The sequence below is a fragment of the Octopus bimaculoides genome, chromosome 1, assembly GCF_001194135.2.
Source record: "Octopus bimaculoides isolate UCB-OBI-ISO-001 chromosome 1, ASM119413v2, whole genome shotgun sequence".
In the NCBI taxonomy this organism is placed as follows: Eukaryota; Metazoa; Mollusca; class Cephalopoda; order Octopoda; family Octopodidae; genus Octopus; species Octopus bimaculoides.
Window position 1 is genome coordinate 52511181 of NC_068981.1, and position 26573 is coordinate 52537753.

General features: G+C 30.9%; 1 protein-coding gene across 5 annotated transcripts in view; it reads right to left on the reverse strand.

Annotated features, from left to right (window-relative positions):
- Nucleotides 1-200: 200 nt before the first annotated feature.
- Nucleotides 201-26573, reverse strand: part of LOC106873280 (septin-7) — a 158584-nt gene continuing 132211 nt past the window's right edge. For 4 of the 5 annotated variants that reach the window (XM_014920584.2, XM_014920577.2, XM_014920579.2 and 1 more), the window contains 7 exons: nt 21796-21892; nt 21217-21268; nt 19058-19171; nt 18723-18858; nt 18044-18189; nt 11085-11149; nt 201-3140 (listed from right to left, as the gene is read on the reverse strand). In XM_014920584.2, coding sequence (XP_014776070.1) covers nt 11113-11149; nt 18044-18189; nt 18723-18858; nt 19058-19171; nt 21217-21268; nt 21796-21892 — 582 coding nt within the window. In that variant the 3' untranslated portion in view covers nt 201-3140; nt 11085-11112. The remainder of the gene's footprint in view (nt 3141-11084; nt 11150-18043; nt 18190-18722; nt 18859-19057; nt 19172-21216; nt 21269-21795; nt 21893-26573) is intronic. The other variant, XM_014920578.2, reaches the window with a different exon arrangement.

Genomic DNA, 26573 nt, shown 5'->3' on the forward strand with positions numbered 1-26573 from the left:
TTACTGGTTCAATTTCCACTCATTTACTTATTTATTTTTTTACTAAAATTTTCGTGATGCAATGAAAATTTTAGTAAAAATGAATAAGTAAATGTGTGGAAATTGGACTGGTGAGTGTGTTAAATTAATAAGGCACTAAAAGAGAATGACTCTTCCCAGACAATAAAATTTTAAATGAAATTAAAATACAAAAAGCAATCTGACTATTTCAATGATTATACTGTTTTTATTCAAATATTTAGACTAAATAGAATTCAATGACAATGAATACTTTATTTAAAACAAATATTACAATAAAAAATCAACTTACAAATTAAATACAAATGCAAATTATAAAAAAATAAACAAATGAAATGGTTTCAAATGCTCTCTGCTTATACTAGAAGCTCATTATAGTATCTGCACAACCCTTGCATACTAAAAGCACATAATGAACACCATCTGCACCAGCCTCTTCAGTAGATCATATGCAATAATGTGGCTAGATATAAAACTAAGTAAAGAAGTTAGATCCTCATTATTAAACCACTTGGATATAGATTATTACTTTAAATTCCTAAAACAATGGTTATCTTTTCTAAACTAAACTTTAAAGAGTACAGTAGCTGATAATTGATAATTCTTATTAATAAAATTGTTTTGAAGTTAGTCAATGGTTTGCTGCCAGTTTGACAGAAAATCACAATTGTCAGTGAAGGTTTGCAGATATGGAAGCATATAAAGATAACAGTTTTGATTTCAATGTTGAGAGCAGATTTTTTTTACTTATACACAAGCATTAATTATCTGAATACATTAATGAATGAACAGTCACTTCATTCATCATGCAAACACATAAGTATTTTTTAATATATATCACATGTCATTAACTATTTAGTAAAAGAAATTGCACATTGGATCCCAGGTACAGCAATCATTTACAAAAGTCCAAAAGGTGAATTATATAGACACATACAACAAGACATGATGAGAAGGTATGTGTATAACTGACTTGGTTATTTAAAAAGAAATCTTCTATACAGATTCAAGATATAAAATAACTGCATGCAAAATTTGACAAAGTATGGTGAAAAATGTCTTTCAAAAAAAAAAAAAGTTGTACTCTTGGTAAAATTAGATGTTATGGGGCACAGGCTTCATATTAATTATAATGATATGTGGCATGATTATGGGAAATAGGATGGCACTTTTTTTAGTTGAATTAATAAGAAAATTAACTTTTTTGAATTTTAATATTTCTTCTTACTGATTTTAAGTGATAATTGATATAAAAGAAGTACATAGCAAAAATAAATTAAAAAAAAACAATCTTCCAAGTAGAATTTTATAACAGATGGAAGCATTTTAAACTGAGAAAATTTATAAAAGGTAAAAAATAAAATAAAACTTAATTACAAAGTACTGAGCCAGTTTGTTTATGATTTAATACATAAAGATATAAATTATCTAATGGAAAATTGAAAAAAATAATTTTGCAATGAATTGTCTTTGAAAAATGCCATTCTCAAGAGAACCACACATTTGATTTTAGAAGAAAGTGGGTATATCTACACATTAGAACAGTAGCTATCAAATATGTTTATAAAGTAAGATAAATTTAAGGCAGATCTTTTACACCAAATGTTTTTGTTTCTGTTCTTAATAAATATGACTTATAAATAATTTGCAAACTAAAACAAAGACTGAACTTTTAATTTTACTTGGAAATGATACTCAAAATAAATATTTTTGTATAGGTGGATAGAGTATAAAATGTAATATAAAAAAAAATGGGGGGAGGGGAAAATAACATTTGAAAGGAAACTTATTTTATGGTGATGCATGTGAAACAAAATTTGAGTTTAGTGATACTAAGAAGGCAGTTGAGACCAATAATAAACACAAATTTATTTGATAATGTAACATTACTGGTTAACTTTTCATTTGTTTTCTTTTAAATTTTAATTCTTGATAAATTACTGTAAATGTGAAATACATGAAGTAATTCCATATGAAAATAAATTTAGACAAGAAAATTTTAAATGAACTGGTAACTTTAAAGAAGGTTCTATGCTTAATAAAAAACAAAACAAACTTTATAATGGCAAAGAAAAAATATCCAAGTAATACAACCGGTGCTTTATCGTTTTATATTCTTTGCAGAGAGTGAACATGTTTTTTTTTTTAATCTTTAGTAATAAAAGATAGTCATTGGATAGAATATCAACTGCAATTAGTCAGAATTATAGAATGCATAAGATTTTATATCTATTGATATAGTTCACTTCTTTACCAGTTAAGAAGAAACCAATCTAGTAATAGAATTTATTTTACCATCAAAAATATTTACAAAGAATAACAATGAAAATAAGATGGCTAGGTGTGCCTAACAACAGTTCTAATCCTTTATCAATCTTTATCAGTATCTTTCAACATATTGCTTATTGTTTTCCATTATGTCACATGACCAAAGCTATTCTGGCTTCAGAAACTGTATAAATAGCACATATTTCAGTTATCAAAATTATTAAAATGAATAATTTGAATGTAAACCACTTCACTTTCATGCTCTTTCTTTCTCTCTATGTATCAGAGAACATGTGTAATTTTATTATCAAGAAATGGTTAATGTCTAAACTAAGCCACATAAATTTTAAAGACAAAACTTATAAATTGAACATCTGTTCAAAAATTGAATCTCTCAGATATGAATGCTATGGGAAGATGAAGCATATGATACAGTTAGTAAATATAGAAATACATGATCTTGTTTTATGTTGGTGAAAGGTATATGTAATTAATAAAAATGATTCTAATGTTCACATTAGAAGTATTATTATACTAGTGCTGATTTGGCAAACGTCTGGCACTAGGATCCAGTTAGGAAGATGACAATGAAAAATTGTGGTAGATTGGATACAGAATATTACATTCCAAAAAAGATGACACCCTAAAGAATTGAAAATGATAGCTGAAAAGAGAAGTCATGTTGAAAATACTGGAGAGTGAGTGAATGCAGTTTGTTGCACATTGCTGACAGATCCTGGTCAGTCAGAAAGTTATTGTTGTAGTCCTCCCAATAAAATTGTGGAACCATAAACATTCTTTTAGCAATTTCACTTCCTTTTCAAAATATGGACTTCTTCTTATCTTTCTTTGTACTGCAGAAAATAAAATGAAAAATATTAAAATTATATCAAAACAAAAAAAATTGAAAGTATTAAATCATAAAACTTTTTTTCACCAAATTTCCATTGGAAAGTGAAAGAATAATTGGAATTAAAGAAAACAATATTAGTTTTTCTAAATGAATTTCATGTAAATGTAGTCAATCTCTCCCTAATATAGAGACTGACTCAATGCAGACAGTTTCTTAGCTGTGGAACAGAATCAACTAAACAAAGATTTGCAGGATATATTTTCAGAGTTTTTTTTTTTTAATGTATACTTCACAAATATAAAATTATATTGATAAAACCTTATCTTATATTAACAATGAGTAAATTTGGTAATAGCAAAATAGCTAACATATATTTTTAAATAATAGAAATACCGAATGATTAAAAATAAAATAAAATATATAAAAAATATAAATTTGGAACTATTTTGTTTCAGACAACCAATCCCAAAGACATATCTATGAAAGAACAGCATCAGAAGAAAAGAAAAATCAGACATCACAAACAACATAGACAAAACATATATGGAAACACTATGACCTTATAACTAGTTCAATAATTTATTTTAAAAAACGTGCAACAAAAATGAAGTAAAATGATGATAAACTAACTGAATATAATAAATACTTAAACAGAATCAAATTCATTGAAATTCTTTTTGGTAACTTATTTGAAATTTGAAAGTTTATGAATTTATTTACGGTGCTCCAACATGGCCACAGTCAAATGACTAAAACAAGTAAAAGAATAAAAAAACATCCTCTAAAACAGAAACGGCACTATAAAACATGTAGATTTTTTTCTTCTAAAATTCTTTATAATACTAAGGTATATAATTGATTGAACTGACCTCAGTGTATATCAATAACAGATGTAGGAAAGAAAATGAGATTTAAACTCTAATACACAGTACACTTAACTAAATTGCAGAAAAAAACCCCCATAATGTCTTGATTAATACTGAACACCAATATACAAATTATATTCATTTAAATAAAATGACAACTTTATTTTAATGCTATACTACAGAATATAACTATCATTTTTTTTTTAGTCCACACTATGCATGAACACAGACATTTTCATGGATAGGAAAAGATGAATCAGTTGAACTAGTTTCAATCTTGTGTTGAGATTTTATCAATGACTGAGTAGCTCTTTAACTACCCACAGAGATACTGCTTATAAGCATACTATTATTAATGGCTTAAATAAAAGATATAACACATTCTTGGCAGGTAGTTTGATTATTAAAATACAGGTACATTGACAGTGTTTGGTTTCAAAGCTGTATCATACTATAGAATATATATTATATATACATTCTTAACCAACATTAAGAACAGACAGATGTAAACATCTTGTCTGTATATACAATATCTTTACAGACAGAAAACTTTGTATATTACAGACAAGGTGTTAATATCTGTCTATTCATAGTGTTAGCTAAAAATCTATAGGTATATTCTATAGTACAATACAGCATTGAATCAATACAGTTAACACACTAGTAATTCATTAATCCAAATTTACTTTTAAATTCTTTCAGAAAAAGAATACATGAGGCTCCAGTATAAACTACTTTGAAAGTAGGCAAAGATATCTACACTGTTACAGGAGATTTTCGTTCAAACAAGGTACACTGCTACAAATAGAAATTAATGTCATTCAATAAAAATAGACAAAGAAAACAGGAGATTCTTGACAGTTCTGATGGAAATAGATGAAACTAAAATTTCAGAAGCTATCCAACCAACTGCAATTAACCACCATTTCAATTTTGTTCTGTTGACAAAAGAAATTTCACAAACTCAAAATCCCATTTCAATATTGGAATCAAAGAAATGTCTATCCTCCATATTAAAGCAGAACTTATAGGAAGGTTTTTACCTTAGTGTTAATGCAAGCCAATGAAAGAGCTCTTATGTGGTCACTTAACTACTAGAAATAGCTGCTAGATCTCTTACAAATTACACCACACCATCTTGAAAAGAGAGTAGTATATTGACAGATACACAATACCTAAGAGAAAGATGGTTTGGTTGCAACTAAACACCTTTGATTACAAGGTCTGCTCAATCAAAGCTTTCCAGGGACTAAGATGCTGTTGTACATCCAAGAAGCAAGTAACTTGGAACAATGTTGTAGATAAAATTAAGTGTGTAAACGGTTTGGAAGTAGAAAAAAAATGTAGTAGAGATTATATGAAGAGTTTAGATGACACTACATTTACTGAGCTGGAGTGAATGTTAATGGCATGAAAAAAGTGTAAAGTGCCCGAGACAAATTAGGCTGTTATGGGAAAGAAATGCTGTCAAAAGTAGAGATGTAGTCAAGGGCTAATAGTAAGAGAAGCTTATATTATCACTACAATACAATCATTGAACATATGGTATGAGGCAGAGAGAGTCTATAATCAGTAGAGGAAATAAAAGTTTCAGATATTAAATAAAACAATGATATGTAGGCAGAGAAAATTGCAAGACAACCTTACAAATAAAAGAAAACAACTATCTTGCATTTGTTCTGCATGTTTATAGTTGTTGTTTACTTCCATGTCAGCTTCAACTAAGCAAAACCTAGGAGCAACCATGACAATCCTGTCCTCATAGATCTGAGATTACATTATCCAATGTGTCCTTCACTTTTAAAGAATAATTTTAAGGATATTTGGCTGTTAATTCTCATAGGTTATGTAACCATGTAGAATCCCATTTGTTAACTCAAAAGGCTAGGTGAGGCTGAATGGCTTATGAGAAATTTGCCATGTAAAAATGTGCAATAAACGTCAGAATCAACTGCAAACCCAATGAAGAATTTATGTATGTAAATATAGTTTAGCCTGCTTTGAAAGAAATCATTAGCTGAAAATCCAAGTTATAATTTCAAAGAAAGACTAAATGTGTTTTATAGTCATAAAATTCATGGATTTCTATTATGTGTAGTTTATCTAACAATTAACTTCAAATATTTTTGTCAAACATTTTCTATGTCGACCAGAATCCTTAGTTGTGTACACAACCCTTTAGCATTCAGATTAGAATGACATTGTAGGAGACGTGTGAGAGGCTGGATCTGGCTGGTTTAAATAAGACAGAATGAGATGGACATGATTAAAGCAGCGTGTGTTGAGAATTGGCTATATTAATTTTATATTAATTCCATTCAAATCAGCTAGATGTCATTATGTGTTGAGAAATATGTTTTACTTTAAAGAGTTCTTTGGATGGGATAGTATGAAGTGCAGGAAAAGCAAAAACAAGACAGGGAACCAAGATATCAGTAATAAGAGAACAGAGAATCTTGTAGTGATAGAGAAGGCAACCAAATAGAAAAATAAGACTTGATAAAAACCATTTAACACACACACACAAAATATTCTGACAGGATCAAAGCAACTTTTGTAAGGAGTGTGTGGTGCACATAATTAATTAAATCAAAGTATAATCCTGGCACTGATTTTATCAACTTCAAAAAGAGAGAAAAAGAAAAGACTGAGTTTAAATTGAGTCTGGAGGAAATAACTGCTATCTGGCCCTGAATGGTAAGAAATATTGAATAGATAATGATGTTTTTCATTAATCTTTAACATCTGTAGACTGATCTACTACACCAATTCAAAATAGAGTCTCTAGCTAAAAAAGCACACATCCAAAATATAACTGTTGACACTTGAACTATAAGGGAAATATTTGTCATTATTATACTATATGGCCTGATCATAATAGTTGTAAGATGAAACAAAATAAAAACCCTATATCAATGAATAGTATAACCATTGCACCAAAAATAATGATAAAAGATAATATATCAAGTTTGAAGATTTTTAAAATTAATTATTGAACTTAAATGATTTTCGTTTGATACAGAGCAAAAACAAAATAAATAATGTATTACTCAAGACATGAGAATCTAAATTTCATTTATTTTACTTGTTTTTTTTTTTGTAATTGAAAAAATAACAACAAGGCAGCAACTAAAGCTCTGAAATCATGCAAAGGAATGGGTTTGAGGCAGTAACATGAAGGTATGTATATATGAAGATGACAAGGTTCTGAAGAAAAACGAAAAAAAAAAAAAAAAAACCCTCATCTAATAATACATACAATCTAATCTGTAAATGTAAAACTGTTCCAGAATATTCACAGCCTTACCCACAATAAGGACAACACACGAAGCTCAAATGCTGAATAGCAGCTGCTAAGCAGGATGACACAGACATACAAAGGACACAATACAAACCACATTGGTTTCCACTTAGCAGGGTAAGACACACAAGTTGCGAAAGCCACTGAAAATATTTGAGACAAATATTCACTATATCACAGGAATAGGTGAGAATATGCAAGCTAGATGGGATCAAGCAGTTTGAGAGAAGAGAGGAACCTCTTGAATAGAGGCTGTGCATAATTGAAAAGCATATTGTTCTAAATATTAGTCATACAGATTCTCAACTGAAATAAGCATATTTGTAGGAATTAAATTCCTTATAAGCAATTTTGAATTTAATATAAAATGACTAATAATAAGGATAATAATGAAAATATACATTAAATTTTTTTAAGACTAAAAAATAAATTCATTTTTTAAAAATCAGGACGAACAGAATGACTACAGAAAGAAACAAAATTATTTGACATATATCATTGAAAATGCAAATAATAATGTATAATCAATTAATTTCTAGAAAAATAGATACAATGCCAAATAAAAAAATTTAAGAAACAAAATAGTAATCAAGGAATAAAATAGAGAAATTAGGTTTTATTCTCAAAGAATAAAGTTTGTGAATGAATATATTCTTTAAAATAGACAGGAATAATAGGCCTTATTTCATTTGTTTTATTTTATACAAAGGTTTTCTCTCTTTGTGAAAGGGCAGTGTAGAGATGTGCATGAAAAATTATGGTTATACATATATATATATATATATGGCTGTGTAATACAGATACTGAATGCAGAGAATGTGTAATAATTGGGAAGGAGAAATGAATTCAGTATAGTCTGTTGAATTTCCAGTGTTAACCTGGAAGAAAGGTGGAGCAGAAGTGAGTTGCAAAAGCAGCTGGGGTATCAAAGGCATTGGCCAATATATGCAGGACAGGTGACTGCTTCAAGATGTCATATCAATGGATGATGCATGCAAGTGAGGAAAAGTTATGAATTGGTCAAATTATAACTTTACACAAACCAATAAATATTTGGGAAAAAATGCCTGATTATGTTAAATTCTTATAAATAGGATGCCAGTAGACAGACAATACAATTTTGTGGACCCATTGCACTATATAATTCAAATGGTAATCTATACTGCTGATGGTAATTATAAAGATACTTTCAATATTGAAATATGTATATACACTGAGACACTTTTGAACAAAATTTGAAACATTCTAAATATGGCAATGAATCTAATAATAAACAATTATCGATAACATTCATAATGGTCAATCCAATTGAGTAGGCTTTCATCAGATATATTTAAAGAAAAGTAATAAAACGAAGCTGTTGAAGAAAAGCACCTTTTTTAGAATAACAAAAGTATGTTACACCATGCCACTCTATCTTTCAAATGGATGAGACAAAAATTGGTGTATCACAGGTATCTCTTGTTGTTTTTTATTTTTCTAATTTCATATAATTTCCTTTCTTTTTAGAAGGGTGGGTAGCTGGCCCAATGGCTAAGCACAATTCTTTTGAAGAAAATTACTTTTTTCTGTAGGGAGAATTGCATACTTTAACGTAAGCCAACAAAAATTTACCAATATTATAGGGCTATCACTGCTTACACAGCAATCTATACCACCATGTGGTAGCCATTTAGAATTAGGTGGACTCATTGCAAACTAAACTATAAAAGAAAAAGGAAGTAGTAAAATATTTTGCTTTAACTTTTTGAAAATCAGTCAAAATCTTTCCTACAATTGAAAAAGGTGCTTAAAATCACAACATTTAAGTTGTATGAAGAGGTTAAAAATTATCCTAACTTTTAATGAAATGATTTTTAAAATTACTAGAAGAAATACAACACACCAAACAAATGGCTCACTATATACACATTCCAGAAATAATGACACTAAAATATTATTATCACTTACAAAAAAACTTTGAGAGTACAACACAATAATCCTTTATAAAACTTGTAAGACAAATCAGAAGAAAAACCTAAAACACAAACCCTCCTCACAAAAGACCAAGATGCAGCAACAATTAATGCATAGGTTATGACAATTTAGTTAGTTGAACTGTGACATCATATAATACCAAACATGACCAACAATCAAGTTTATTTTCAAAATATGAAGCATCCAATACACAAAATCATTATATCAAGTTTGGAAAAATATATCCTGTAAAAGAATGAATACTGAAAACATTGGCTTAAACACAATATGAATCTTACACATTAGATAATACAAAGGAAAACCAAGCCCTACATGTTCAAAGAACTTGAAATTTACGTGCCATCACAATCATGATTCTGATACCTCCATATCTCAAAGAAGAAACAAATAGGAAATTTTTGACAGACTAACATCTTGACACTCAAATGTGATTTTTCTTGTACTATTACTTGAAAATATTAATCTGGTTATAGGTTAAATCCTTAAATCAGTTAAAAACCCAGTGGAAATATACATGGAAAAATTTAGAGGCTACTTTATGTAATACTTATCAGTAACATTGTGATATTTTTTTTTTATCATAGCAGTATGAATAGAAATGAATTTATTTGCACATAAATTATTGAAGCAACTGTGTTTACAATTAGAAGTCCTTCTACAAGCACCTGGATAGTAGCAATATCTACATTTACATTGTTGAAATGTTTTTAATGCACAGTATATATTTCCCCCAAACAACATTTTAAACTTAACAAAATTAGAAAACTAATCTAGTATAGCTATCAAGATAACATTCTTATCGTCACACATCATCATATTATCAATCACACTAAGATATATCTTTCTTGTATCTGAAATATATCTTCAATACTACAGACACTTTGTAAAAATGTTTATCAAAGTAGCTTACAGCATTATTTTATTAAAACTACAGACCCATATCAGGCTTTATTACATTTTTGTAACTCATCACATTGTAATATTAGTCAGAAGTATATCAATTGTTATTTTCATATTGTAACCAAACTTTTATTCATATTTCTTCATTTACAGAATCTTATATATAACTTCTTCATATATTCCACTGGTCATATGAATTCTTTTTATTTTAAGGCTCGACAGCCAATCAAAACAGAAATTTACAGAATTTTTTGATTGCCTGCACACATACACACACACACAAAAAAAAAAACGAGGAATCATTTATACTTTAAATATTTTCTTTTTCAAAATACACCATCATCATTCAGTTGTCAATTTTGAGGCCAACTAGAAAATCACAAAGGAAATAATACATAAGGAACCAAACGTGCTGCTAGACCTTTTGACTTACTGTATAAATTTAATACAGATATTTTCACCAGTGAAATTGATTAATTATTAAAGCATGTGTTAATATAACTCCACTTATTTTTAAAGATGTAGTGAAGATGTCAGTAAATAACAGCTATGGTAAACACTGTTTAGATTCCAAACAAAGTGCTGAAGATTCAATAAATCTAATGACCAAACAATCAGAAGCATCAACATGTCAGTTTCATATAAATATGAATAAAACGTTAGTACATGCTAATCCAGTTCTTAATTTCACAGCATGTGTAATTATACAACTGGATTACATATCTGACAGATGACACGGCCGAGGCAATTTTTAGAAAAAGGAGATGAAAGGGTTATAAAAAAAGGTCATGCCAATAACATGCACTCGAATGCTTTCAAAGCATGATGGTTGTTTTAGTATTCAGTGGTTTTGATTATAGTTACAATTTCTTATCTACTTCACTAGCATTTCACGACATACCTGCTCTCCTTGTGATATTTTGATCGATTTAGCGTTTCAACCGAAAAAAAGTAGACCAGGCCGCACTGAAAGCGAAAGAAACTTTACCAGAATGGAATAATGTTTCCTTAAAGTTTAGATGCAGGATGAAGAATGTTAATGTAGTAGATATTACTACTGGAAATAACCTGTTATTGTATCCTCTTTAAAGGGCTTTAGTAGGTTAAAAATATTTCAAAATTTTCTTTGTCTTTATTCTTTTTTTACTCTCTTTGGAAAGCAAGATAAAAATTACCCAAACTGTTAGAGGGATTATGTGAGGTATCAAGGGAATTCAGACTTCAAAGAAAATAATTCAATTAATTAATAATGTTAATTTGTTAAAAAGAATTAGTACATTAAGAAAGAATCATATATATATTTTTTACAGACATAAAGTAATCGTGTTTAGTGATTAGAAAAGAATTTATTAAATATAATTATCTCCCCTTAGTTTTATGATATGAAACTAATACTGAAGACTATTTCCATAGCAAGAAAATAAATCTCTTAAGTTACATGGTATATAAGTGCTAAAATATATCAAAAGTAATCCTTCCAATAAGAATAAAAGATCATTACTGATTTAGTGTTATCCAGTGTATTTTGTAAAGCAAAATGGTGAAAGGATTAACTGTGAAGCTCACATTTCTCATTTAAAATATAAATTTATTCAAATATCACATGGTTGCATTTATGTATTGCAGCCATTGTAAAATTTTATCACTGATAAAATGCCAGATGCAACAGGAAAATGTTTTATTCATATTAGACACTAGCACGTAATTTCAAACAAAGCTTTTTTTTTGTTTCTTTTTACAGGTTTTCAATCATTAGACTGCAGCCACACTGGGGCACTGCCTTGAAGAATTTTATTTATTCTTTAAAGCCTGGTACTTATTCCATCAGTCTTTTTTGCTGAACCACTAAATTATTGGAACATAAACAAGCCAACACTGGTTGACAAGCAGTGGTAGGGGCACAATCACAGACATAAACACATACAGGCTTCTATAATATATACTCACAAGGTTTTGGTTGGCCTGAGGCTATAGTAGAAAACACTTGCACAAGGTTCTACACAGTGGGACTGAACCTGAAGCTGGAACCAAGTGGTTGGGAAGCAAACTTCTTACCATACAGCCATACCTACATAAACATAGCTAAAAAGGCTGTTTGTTAAGAATAATAGCTGTGTGATTAAGAGACTCACTTTGTAACCACATGGTCTTGGGTTCCATCCTGCTGGGTGACAACTTGGGCAAGTGACTTCTACTGTAACCCAGGCTGACCAATGTCTTCTGAGTGAATTTGGTAAACAGAAACTGAATGGAAGCCCATTATTTGTGTGTATACACACACACACACACATACACACACACACACACACATATATGAATGCATGCATATGTGTCTTTATGTTTCTGTTTGTTCCCAACACGACCACTTGACAACTAGTGTTGGTTTGTTTACATCCCCATAATTTAATAGGTTCAGTAGAAGAGATCAATAGAATAAGTGTCATATTTAGAAAATAAGTACCCCAGTTTGGCAGCAGTCCAACGACTGGAAACAAGTAAAAGGTAATATTATGATACTTATACCAGTGCTCAGTAATTATACAATTATACACCCAACCACCTGGGGCAGTCAACTTTCAAGTTAAGAAAGCATGCTTATCTTGACACTTGAAAAGAAAATATAGCTTAGAATTAAAATAAATTATGAAAATAAGATACAAAGCTTACAACATGTAGAGCAAGCAAGCAAGAAAAGCTCCTCATTGGTTTTGATTCTTAGTTGATGTAAGTTCATTTTACTTACACCATTATTACCCTTGTGGAAGGTATGAAAGTTGCAATATCCTATTTCTCCTCTAAAATACAGGGTCTTTGCAACTAGTCACGCGAATCAATAAAAAATAAACTTAAGAAAACTGTTAAGAAAGATATAACATTGACTATATTGAAATACAAGAGCATCTATTTTCTAGTAAAGAAATCAAATACAATTATAAATGTAAACCCAACATTTACTACTTACGAACATATGTTCATATTAACACTACTATTCTAACCCTTGCCAGCACACTGAGAAATGCCATTTTAATAATATGTATAATATATTTGCAAACATTGATAAAAGTTTCTCTTCCCACATTACATGATCCATTGTATCTTTTTTAAAGTTAATTTGGAACAGAATCCCGTGGTTCTCTAAATGGTTACAATTCTGAATTGCTTCTAGGCAAAACACAAGTTAGGAGACCTATGCAAGCTTTCACACATTAAATGATCTATTTAATATGCTTTTAACTCTGAATGAAAATGTCCTGAAAACTAGTTTCAAAAGCTAATACTAGAGAAAAAGTTCCAAGGAAGTTTAATATTCTACCTCTTTTGTAAAATATATACTGCTTATGTAATTCACAACCCTGGATACACTATAACATTATATCTAAATGAAGATGTTGAGAAAAATTTTATGTAAAGATATGTATTAATTGTATGAATTTTTATTTCTAACGTGACTCCTTCCTTTATGATTGTTAGTGCTTAACTATGAGCAGTTTAGTATGAATGAAATACACTAGAAACACAGCAATACCGCTTCATAAAAAATTAAGTATCATCTGAGGAATGGTATTAGCAGAATTGATGGAGAGTAGGTTGTTATGTATAAGAGAAAGAATATGGGAAACAAAACTGAAGCTAAAGATCACACTGGAGTCAAAGTGTGGGTCAAAGAGAACTCTATTAGTATGCTCTGCAGTAGTGCAATCTGACAAATGAATGGAGCCCACAGGCAGACAGTTTTGGCAAGAGATTCATGTACAAGACATAGCTGAAAGCTTTGCCAATATCAGGGGCCACATCACTGCTTTCATCAAATTTCTTGAGGGTGAGATCCCACTTGTTAGTGATATAGGAAGAGTGTGGATCTCCAGTAAATCTGGTTTTATGTACTGGTGACCATTAGGGAGCGAGAAAGATTCAAGTGTTGGAGAATGTTGTTAATAGCTGTTACCATCACCTTTAAGACATTGGAAGTGTACGTATGTATGTAATAGAATAGTTGTTGGCGGGATTAGAGGAGTTGCCTTTCTTGAGAGGGGCACACATTGATTGTGTTTCTAAAGATTGAAAGTAGCACAATAATGGATAATAATTTCTTGAAAGTTGTTTTAATCTTATTTAGTGTTACTGAAAAACAAAAAAGTTGCACAAGTACACATTTTCATCCATCCATCTATCCAATCATCACAACATCAATATTTCTTATCTTTTATAATTGCTCTATGAGGTTTGCTGCCTTCTATCGTGGTGCTCAGAGGACTTCTAATTGTTCAAATGTTGATAAATCATGTAAAATTAAAAGTATGTAGTATATATGATGGTTATTGATGTTATTCTAAATATCTGGTTTTAACAATAGAAACATATTCTTAGCAAGTGAAGAGATCAAAGAATAAGATAAGATCCTTTAGTATCATCATCATTAATTTTGTCATTTATTTGATAGATTTGCAAGCTTGCTCATTTACTAGAGAAAGAAAGCTTATTAAAACCCTGATATAAATGTATCAATAGCTAAGATATGTTTTTACCAAAATAGACTAACTGAAATCATACTGAGCTTTCATTAAAAAAACCAGTGAGGGAAAACAGTTAAATTAAAGAGGGCTTACAATATTTATAATTTCTAAAGACATGTTTTCAAATAAATAACTACTCATTAGAGATGTTATAGGAGAGCATCAATATCTTGTAGAAATGCAAATAATGATAGACCAGTGAAGGTTAAGGAATTCATATGCCAAACAGTTATAGCCTAATAATCCTGAACAACCAATTCTGAATGCTAAATCCCAAACATTGAAACTCCTCAAAATTAGAACCCTCAAAGGTTGATATACTGAAAACTCTTCGAAAACTCTCCATCTCAAATGTAATTAAAGATTAAAATCCAAAACAATTCTTGCATCTTGTTTATCTCTCTTTGACTTCATCCTTTTTGATGTATAAATGCCATTCTACACACTGCCTACAGAAATACAATCTTGAATTCAATGATTTACTGTCATCATATGGAAAGATATGGAAGACATAATCGGGGATGTAGTTTCAATATTAAACACTTTCGGTCTTTAAAATCAGTCATCACTGAATACCAAAACTGATTAAATTAAAAAAGTAATTAATATGGATAATACAAAGGAAGTCATAGAATTGGATATTGCTCCAAAATATAGGTTAACATATACTGTCAAATGCACCACCAGTTGTTCTGCTACACAAACTCAAACTAACCCGTTGTGAAGCTGATGGTATGTTATGACTTCACCCTAAAGCTATTCATCACTGTACATTATACTTGCAGTAAAAGAACAGATGTATTCAATAGTTTAAGAACAAAAGTATTTAATATTTAAAGAATAAAAGTATTTGACAAGGAAACTCTTTACATTCCCAATTCTTAAAGTTGCTGGAACCTATGTTCACCAATGAAGCCTATCCCTGAAATACACTTAAAATTTTTTTGAAGTAATTGTATTTTAATATGTTTCTTAAATAAATAAATCCCATTTTAAAATCATAAGAAATGTCCTTTAAGAATTTTTTAAAAATAATTTTTTTCCTGAAATATATTTTCTGGGGTTTTGAGATTGTGATTTTCAGCATTTGGGGATTCTGATCTTTCAGGATTTAAACATCTGGAATTATGTCATTTGGGACGTTTTTTGAGATTACACTCAAAACCCAGCCTAAGACTATGAGTGATCACAACATGATAAAACTCTTCAACTATATCATTTGTTTATGCCAACTGGATGTAACATCACACCTAAAGTATGTATCAAATGTTTCTACTAGGATTAAATTATTTTGGGATTATATGTAAAGCTGTTAGACAGATTAACAAACTGGTGAAGTAGACTACCATCACAAAATATATAGATAACTATCTTAGTTATTACAAATGGAAAACAAGGTAACATATAGCAAGGGCTATTGTTCATAAACCTAATATTTCCATAATAGCAAATACCAACATCAGACCAAAATTATATAATATGAGAGATAAGCCAAAAGTACCACTTATACATCAGTCTTTTTCACACATTACATTGCACTTATGCTCACTACTAAAATATCTAAAGTTGGCTGCAGTACCATGTCACTATGTAGAGAGTAGAGAAAATTTACAACGAAAATTGAACATTCAAGGTAGTTGCCTTAATAATAAAAGTTACACTAAACGATTTCCTTCTTGTTAAATAAACAATGTTTTGGATTAAGATTTGAGAACTTCTCACCTTTCTAAAATGAGAATATATAGCTAGATAAATAAAGAGAGAAAGCAGTAAGGATATTAATATGTTAATGTATACACCTTATAAACCTCCAGCAACAACAACAACAACAACAACAAAAAAAAAACCTACTTCCAGTTTCTATGACAGTGGTACTATTTAGTAAAAAAGAAGCAGAGTGAAATTTTTATTTACACCCGTACTTCCAAAATACAAAAAACCCCAGAAAATACAAATAAATAGAATCAGAAATGTTAGAATTAACTTCAGTTGATCAATTTATTTGATTTTCATCTAGCTTGAGATAATACTTTATACCATTTAAATTTAAATATCTCATTGTAAGTTGATGTCTCATGAAATCAAGGATATAGCAATATTAAATCAACAGATCATAAAAAACATACAAAGCCAAATAACAAGTGTTACACATTTTTATTGATTTTTAAGTATTTTCATTAAAGGAAAACAAAGTGAAAATATTCAAAAGAAACAAATTTTGAATTGCATTTTTTTTAATAAACTGAATTTTTTTTTTTTGTGCAATAAAAAATGAAAATATGGCCAGTTGTGATATACTCATGCAAAGAAATGGAAAACTGCAACGAGACAGCGAGTCTGCTGAGAATAGTCAAGCACAGAATGTATTAACTGCAGATAACAAAAGAGGAAAAGATAAGCTAAACGTCACACACCTTCAGCCAAAGCATTCTAAATGAAGGAGAAAGCAACTGCTTAACAGGCAAAGCTTTCTGAATACTTGAAAAGGGGTTGCCCATCTTGTCTTTTACTCCTACCTGCTTTCAGAATATAGATTTTCTGGGGTTTTTTTTTCAGGAATGCCCTAGTACTCACCAAGTCAGGCTTCTGAACCCCCAACGAGTATATCCTTCAATGGTGTGTAAAATGTTGACTAACTTTTAGTTTAAGGGACAGAGGGAAGAGGTATTGAAAGTTCCATTTTTCTTTCCCATATGCATACCTAACATAACATCATACTAATATTGTGTTGCTATTAGGTTCAAATAGACCACTGATGATTCTATGGACGTCTTACAAAAATTGCAGTAACATGTTTAACTTAAGGCAATTAGCTGTAGTAAAAGAATGCTCATCAAAACTGTTCATTTGCAAAAAATGACTTATTTCATATTATCCTCAATATATTTGAAGTTCAACATCTGAAAAGTTTTGGTGGTGCCTTGATATTTTTGTTGTTTCTCATTGTCTGTGGAATATTATATTTCTACTATTTAGTTTCCTTACGTGGACTTCACAACTGCTGACTTTTTATCAAGAGTTGCAACTGACATTATCAGCAATTTGAAAAACAAATGGAAACATGGTTTCCTTGGTTTGATTAGAGGATCGGCTAACACCACGACTAGGACGTGATATATAAGTTATATTTTCAGAATATATATAATTTAAGTTTATAAATTATCATACAGTTTAGATAATAACGAGTAACTGACATTTACATAAAAATTGTATTGCTAAAGAAATGACTTGCACTTATTTCCATGATCAAAAAAGAACAACATAAAATAGACATATATACTGGAGTGAGGAACAACAAAAGACTAGAGGGAAAATACGGTAGTCTGATTAAAAGGTATTAACTTACTCTTTTGTATTCTCCAGTGAGCGTCTTCTTTCTCCCATCTGCTCTTCCCAAGTGGATTTTTCTTTCTCAAAGGTAGCCCATTTTTCATCAAGTTCTTTCTGTTGTTGTTCTAAACTTTTCTTCATCTGCTCAGCTCTTCGTTGCAACTAAAATTTTATTTCAATAGAATTTATGAATGCATTTTATAAAAAGCTAATTTCTCAATAAACCTATTTTGGTATGATGCTGGGTAACAAGCTATGCCTGCCCTGCCTTGTAAAATCTACCATTCTTGGTCAGTAATAAAGGGTAATGTGTTCATGATGGTCAGTTGTTCTTTCTAATGATTAATTATATAAGAAAAATTAAATTTGTATGTAGGCAAAAGTGGGTATACAGCTGCTTAATGAGTTCTTTTCATTTCTCTGTTTATCTTTTAGGATGAGAATTAGTTAAAAAGATAATTAAATAGAATATAGAATCAAAGAATTCTGGTCTTCAATGAAGCCTGTAAACTTTATACATATAACACACACACACACATTCTTCAAGCATTAATCATGATGTAATCAAATCTGAACACACACCAATTATTAGTGATAATTAAAACTAAAAAACCGTTGGTAACAATAGTCCTTTTATTGTTGACATATCAAAGTAGTTAATGACACACGTATATTCAGAAATTTAATCAACTCACATCAGCTTCAGAGTCCTTTAATTTGGTCTTCTTTTCTTTGACCTTCATTTCGAAAACTTGTTCCATTTCAGCCTCCATCTTCTTCATTTTAGCATCATGTTCACGCTTTTCCTCTTGCATTTGTGTGAGGGGATCCCTAAGAAAAAAGTGGGGATAGAAAAAGATAATTTAATTAACTGTAAATTTTAATAGCTCCAATAATTAGTTTCTTTTGTTGGATATTTTCTTTGTTATTTGCTTTGATAAAATATGTTAATTTTGCTTATCTAACTAAAACATTCAAGTATAAGACTTTATCTCATCTAGAAAATAACTGGAAAACAATGAATACTTACTTTCCAAGAGATGCTTTTACTTTTCCATCAGCAGTGATAGGAGCTAGCTTACTATAGCGATAATTTTCATAATGCACATTATTGGTCACATCTTTTAAATCTTGCATGTGTGTCCTAAGAAAGAATGAATTAAGAAGGAAACATTCTAATAGTCAGTTAATGAAAAAGTATAGTTAATATTGTCCAAATTTAGTTTTCTATTCAACATTATACCATGAAATATATCTGCAGCATTGAGAGCTAACAAATGATTAACAGTTACATAGATTTGTTTTTCTTTTAGTTTTTTTCCTTTTACTATTGCTATGAAAGAGAGTAATTTTATTGACCCTAAATTCAAAGTGACATAAAAAAATCATCAGCATTGCATATTCCAGGCATTAGGCTTTCTGTTTCATTCATCGCGTACAGTGTTCCTAGCTAATTTAATCACTGTTACAGGTGGACAGTCAAAATAAATAAAGACACAAAATTCTTTCACTTTTATAATATTCTCTAACCAAGTAATAATACACAATTACAACATATAAATAAATAATAAATCAAAAAAATGTGAAAACCAATAAGACATATTCTCTAATGCCAATATATGACCATATAGATTAAAAAAGTATGGAAGACCCTACATACAAAATATGTGCATACAACAAATTAGAGAAAAACCGGTATAAACCACCGTTTTTCCCAGTTTGTCCATTTACGCGGGAGCTCTGGGCAAAATGTTATAGTGCATGACCATCCTTGGGACATAAGTAATGTGTGTGTAAAGTTTGGTGAAAATCAGTTGAGAATTGTGGAAATGTGTTAGTCAATATACATACACACATAATGCGATTTATATATACTAAATGACCAATTGGCAGGGCTGTTAAAGCTTTAGATAGATTGTTTAGTGGTAATCATTCTGGATATTAGTGCTCAGAGTTCAAATCTTGCTAAAATCAACATTTGATCATCTTTCCAAAACTAATAAAGTATTGGATTGATTTCTCTCTCTCTCTCTTTTTTTCTTTTTCTGCTATCTGTCCATCTTTTTATTAGGAAGAAATTGGTTGTGGTCAGACCTGGAGAAAGATGAACTGTGCTAGGTCTAAAAATGTCCAAGACATATATATTATAATGAATAATTTAAAACATTCTAAACAGTAAATTGGCAGTAAAAGACTAAATTAGTGGAGGACAATATGCTTTGCATTGTTTGCCTTTCATCCTTTCATGACCAATAAAATGGAAGTATGAGTCATGGAGGGTGTATTGTCAGAATTGTTGAAGCATTAGACAGGATGCTTTATGGTATTTGCTCTAGCTCCTTGTCTTCTGAGCTCTTAGACTTAATCTGACACCTTGTTTAACACTATCACCTGATCCATCGGTGCCTTTGGCAGAATTCACTCTGTTGGAAGTATCCAGGCCTGGTGTCTAGCTTGAGGATAGCTTCCTCTATTCCTCCCATCAGATTGCATTTATAATCTTAAAAAATCTTCTTTATTCAATGATTTACAGTTACAAGCTAATACCTACCAAGTATGTAAAGTCAATTTTAGTAAAACAAAGAAGTATGACAGTGAATTTAAACCTCAAGTTTCAAAGTAGTATTGCATAAATTTTAAAGATCATATTGTAAGGTACAAGCAGCAGAGACATTTGTTTAAGCCAAATAGGCATATAATTTATCAAAGAAAAAAAAAAAGAGGTTTAAAAAATTAACTTAAGATCAAATAAAAATATTCTTCTTTCACTAAATTTAAATAATAAAGAGAGATTAAATTGGCACTGATTAATAACTTGGGGAATCCATTGAAATATGGAATATCAGCTAAATGCCATAAACATTAGATCTTGTGCTCTTTGAGGGTCAAAAGTATTGACAATGATGTAAATATCTTCTCATAAAACAGTATATAGTTAGCACCAAGATTAGACTTTAGAACATCATCATCATCATTTAACATCCAAACTGTCTACATATAAAAATCATAAAAAGAATTCTTTTGAAATCACAAGGATTTGTATAGTATCATATTTTGTCAATTCCAATTTATTTTATTGGTGTGTAATTTTGAATAAACTGCTACCAGAAATTAAGAAATATCCAAGTAACTGATTTAGAACAAAAGGGTTCAATCGAGTCTCTTTAAATATTTTAAACATTTTCTTACCGAATCAGCATATTTCGAAGAGCAATAAAGTCATTATGCTCAAGATTTTCAACTGAAAGTAAAATAAACAAGTAATCTATTAGTGATCATTATGTAATTACTCCAATAAAAGTTACAAATAGGCAAGTATGTGCACTTATTGGTGCAGAAAAATAGGTATGTTCACAGAATTTCTGATGCCATCAGTATGAAAAAAACACAATAGCTAACATAGTGTTAACATATTTAATGCAAAAAGTTTACTGGAAAAAAAAATTGTGTATCTTAAAAAAAAACCAAAAGCCATAACATTTATTGATTATTATCATTTAAATTTTTTTTGGTAAGCAGGGAAATTCTTGCCAGTGTTATTAAACTTACTGCCCCCACCCCAGATTTTGTAGTCATAGCCAATATGCTTTTAGCAATGGTGTGAGTACAAGATTTTTTACTTGGTCTTTACTATTGTCAATCAATTGCCAGTATATAAAAATAGTTAAAAAATGATTTATTGAAAGTTTGGAAAAAAAATTCTTAGATTTAATTTTAAACTAAAGTCATCTTTATTTTACTTTTATCTTCGAAAAATATTATTCTAACCTTCAACAATCCCCCATGGATATTGACGTCCACGCATTCTCTTTCCATTGCAGTCAATCACAGTGTTACTGCCAACAACAGCGAAAGGAACTCGGTCCTAAAACATAAAATGTTATACTTTTACAAATAGGAAAAAGAAATGTTTAATTTACTCACTGTAAAATGTATTAATTATTTGAAATTATGAAGGGAGAAATGGTATAGATACCTATGTGAGGTTATTTACCATGGGTGCTACCTTAGTCGTTATAATGTTAGTTACATAATATATAGTTACAAAAAAAAGTTGTAAACTCCTTGCTAATTTCATAATAAAAGATGGCATTTACAATTTTGATACTAATCACTCATATATATGTGAGTGTGTGCGATATATTATATATATGTATCATCATCATTGACTATCCACTTTACATGCAGGTATAGGTTGGACAGGTTGACAAGATCTGCCGAGGTGCAGGGCTCTGTTGGGCTCCACTGTTGGCTTTGTCATGGTTTCTACAGTTAGATGCCCTTCCTATTACCAACCACTTTACAGTGGATACTGGCTGCCTTTTTTGTGACACTGGCACTAGTGAGATTGCCAAGTTTGCAAGATAATGAAAAAAAAAAAAAAAAAAAAGGAAGGGAAAAGCTCCCTCAACTGAATAGGAGTGTGTTTAAGAGATGGGGAGGTGACTTTATGTCAGGTGTTGAAGGTTAAAGTATGAAAGAGGGACAGGCACAGATGTCTTGCTATAGAGGAGATACATAGCAAGCCCATATTATATAAAGGTGGATGAGAGTAACTGGAAGAAAGATAAAGATGGTGGTAACAGGGTACCAAAGTATACTCTCAAAATACAAGAAGGTTGGTATAAAGGAGAATATAGATAATATAGCTAGAGATGAGAGTGGAGGTGGATCATCATCATCATTTAACGTCCGCTTTCCATGCTAGTATGGGTTGGACGATTTGACTGAGGACTGGTGAAACCAGATGGCTACACTAGGCTCCAATCTGATTTGGCAGAGTTTCTACAGCTGGATGCCCTTCCTAACGCCAACCACTCAGAGAGTGTAGTGGGTGCTTTTACGTGTCACCCGCACGAAGGCCAGTCAGGCGGTACTGGCGACGGCCACGCTCAAAATGGTGTATTTTATGTGCCACCCGTACAAGAGCCAGTCCAGGGGCACTGGCAACGATCTCACTCGAAGGTCCTTACACATGCTGCGGGCACAAGTGCCAGAAAGGAGACGCTGGGCACAGGTGCCATCACGATTTCGATTGCCCCAATAAGTCTTCGCATATATATATCTATATTTATATATACATACACACACATATATATAGTTATATTTATATATACATACACACACATATATATATTTATATTTATATACACACACACATATATATATATATTTCAACACCATTATATATATATTTGTTGATTTTATCAAGGTAGCCCCAGTAGTAATTCATGTATCTTAATAAAAAATATTTTTAAGAATAGCAAGACATTTTCTTTCATAATATCTCAAAACCCATACTATTCCTGCCCATTTTAGTCTCTTTAGAATAATAAATAATAATGATAATGAAATTATTGTGTATAGTGCTGAGGTGCACTACAATTTATCAAAAGTACATGTACAGTACATACAATTATGTACAAAAGTCAGGAAAGTGAACAGTGTATGAGTCATGATATACATGTGTGCATGCGTATGGAGGTGGGGATATCAGGTGTAGTGTTGGCAAATTTCAGGAAGCATGGCGGTTTTAAGGGAAGCAATGTCTCGGCAACTAACAACTGATGCCAGTAGTTTGTTCCATGCTTCAGCAACTCTGAGTGTGAAAAAATGTTTCTGAAAGTCATGGGAGCTGTGCTGTTTTCTGACTTTGTAGGAGTGCCCATGTGTGTTAGACACATGTAGCTCAAAAAGGTGGTTGTTGGCGCAATGGTTAATAATTTTGTGGGTGTTTACTAAGTCAGTTGCCAGACGTTGGAACTTCAATGTATCTTTACTCAGGGAAGCAAGGTGTTCAGAGTACAGTAGATGCCTGATTGCGTGTCTCTGAACAGTTTCCAGGAGGTCATTGTCCTGAGCAAGATAGGTGTTCCAGACTGGTGATGCAAATTCCAAGTGTGGCCACACCATAACCATATACAGCCTTAAATAAACAGCTGGAGAATGGCCGACAAAGGTCTTGCTGAGTAATGCCAAGACACCCTCGGCTTCCTTGACAATTTTAGAGATGTGCTTTGTCCAGTGCAAATCGCTGCTGACAGTAATGCCCAAATTACGTTCACAAGAAGACTTCTTGTTCCAAATATTACACACTATTAGAAAAGCTACCATCCTGCTTTATTAACAACAACTTAAGCATTATCTTGTTGAACATGAAAGAGGTGGTGGAAGATAAAGGAGAAAAATAATTTCAAAAGCAATTCTGAAATGGTTAATTGATATAAAGAAATTAAAAAATTCATTAAGAAAAAAATTAAATGTAATTATATAATGAAAAATGAAGGTGAATTCATTGTTTCTAATCAGAACAACTAGTTTATGAATCCTTTTACAACAGCTTTATATTTATAATACCATCATTTAACATCCTTGTTCTATGTTGGCATGAACTGGACAGTTTCATGAGGATCCAATGAGTCAAAGGGCTACATTGTGCACCAGTGTCTGCTTTGGGATGGTTTCTATAACTGGTTGCCCTCCCAAAGTCAACCACTTTACAGTGGGTACTGGGAGATTTTCTTCATGCTACCAGCAGTATTTGAGGTTGCTGTGTAGCTCAAAACTCTACAAGCCTGAGGAGGAGTATGTGTGCTGCATCCTTACGTTAGATGGGGTTTAAGGTACGAGGGAAGAGGCTGGGGTAAAGCAGGTTTTGTTATAGAGAAGCTACATGACTACTCACATTTAGGAGAGACAGTGAGAATGAACTGGTGGTATCTCCAAAGAAAGAGATAGTGGTGATGAGGTGTCTAGGTGCACCTCATGTAAAAAGAGTAGTAGTGGGAAGGGTTTGCAAGAGTGTATGGGAGAAGAGCTAGAGGAAGTGGGAAAGATTGGGAGGGGTTGCATCATTTGGAGAGGCTACAGGGATGCTAACAGCAGGGTAGAAATGACCTGTTTGTTAAAAATCTAACTTCAGAGAGAAAAAAAATGTATTGATTGTTCTATGTAGTTCACTCTGAAGGCCTAATCAACATACAATACTGATTTTTCAAAATTGATAAAGTTTAACATAAAAGTTATTATTTTAGACAAAAATTACAATTTTTTTCTTTTGCTTTTCTTTCCAGTCAGTTGTATGATGGGAGAAAAAGGGTGATATGTTTCAATTACAGAAAGGGATGACGTTTTTTTTAATCCCAGATCAATATTTAAGGTTTAATTTAGTTTATGATTTACCAGAAAATAAAACTGCCATGATAAAATTATTGGGAAATGTTAAATGATTTAAAAATACAGACATGTCTATGTAAAAAATAAAAAAAATCAACAACAAAAAACCCAAAACAGAGTCAAGCTATTAAAATGTGTTTCTACTTCACAGAGTTAAAACCATTTTATATATGTTGATCATTCAAGTAACTAAAGAATTTAACAGACTATTCATACTTCCAAGGTCTCCTTGCTTGACTCTCATTCATCTACATCCATAGGAAAAGAAAATACATATAGTATGGAAAGCAATTTTATGAAAATTAGGGCTCTGTCGTCATACTGAATGAACAACTACTTGAAAAGGTGAATCATTTCAAAACTTAGGCTTCCTTTTAATTAAGGGATGGTTATTTATTATAGCAAAATAGAAAAGTGGTGACCCTGGATATTCTAGCTGCAACCAGTCTATATGTTATGTATCTGAAATCAATGTGTCTATATATTATGTACCTGAAATCAATGTGTTTATACAGTTGAAGCTATGAAAGTTATTGGTTGTCATTTATCTTCATGAATTGAATCCTAATGGCATGAACAAACGTTAAATGTTAAACACAGACATTTTAATCATAAAACACTTTTTAAATCTTATAAACAACAACTCTATAAAAAGGGAGTGGGGGGAGATAAAAACAAAATCACCACATCTAATTGTCTAAAATGAGTTAGTAATAAGATTAAAAACTCTTAGAAAATCTTGAATTTTGCAGGAAACTGAAAGTACGTATCACATTCACTGACAAGATGAAGAGTTATCAAGAGTTATTGATACATCACACAATATAACTTTCTATTCAAAATTTATGTTCAAAACTACAACGAACAGTTGAAAGCAACCATTGAAATGCAAAGTTATAAATTGTGTCTTTCAAACCTACCACAATTAATGAGGACTGTGAATCACATAAACTAATTAAAGACATAGTCAGGACACCTTACAAACTCACTATTGTCACAGGTTGAATGAGTTGATATAATTCCCAATTTTTATGCACTTAATTTTTTTGAATTTATATATATATGCCTCATCTTCAAAATGCCTAGTTTACAATAGAGGCAGCTGATGAAGGAAAAGTTCCATAAGTGGCTCGTCTGTTTTCCTATGTGTTCATTCTGTTGTCCGTAAAAAAAGTCCATTTTTTTGTACTTTGTTTATGTTCCCGTTCCTTTTTTGACGTCCTGTACCCGGATATGCATTTTTATATACATGTAGATGTAGGTATGTACATATATGTATGTATACATGCATATGCTCATATATCATTTGTATTATATATATATATGTGGAGGTGCAATGGCCCAGTGGTTAGGGCAGCGGACTTGCGGTC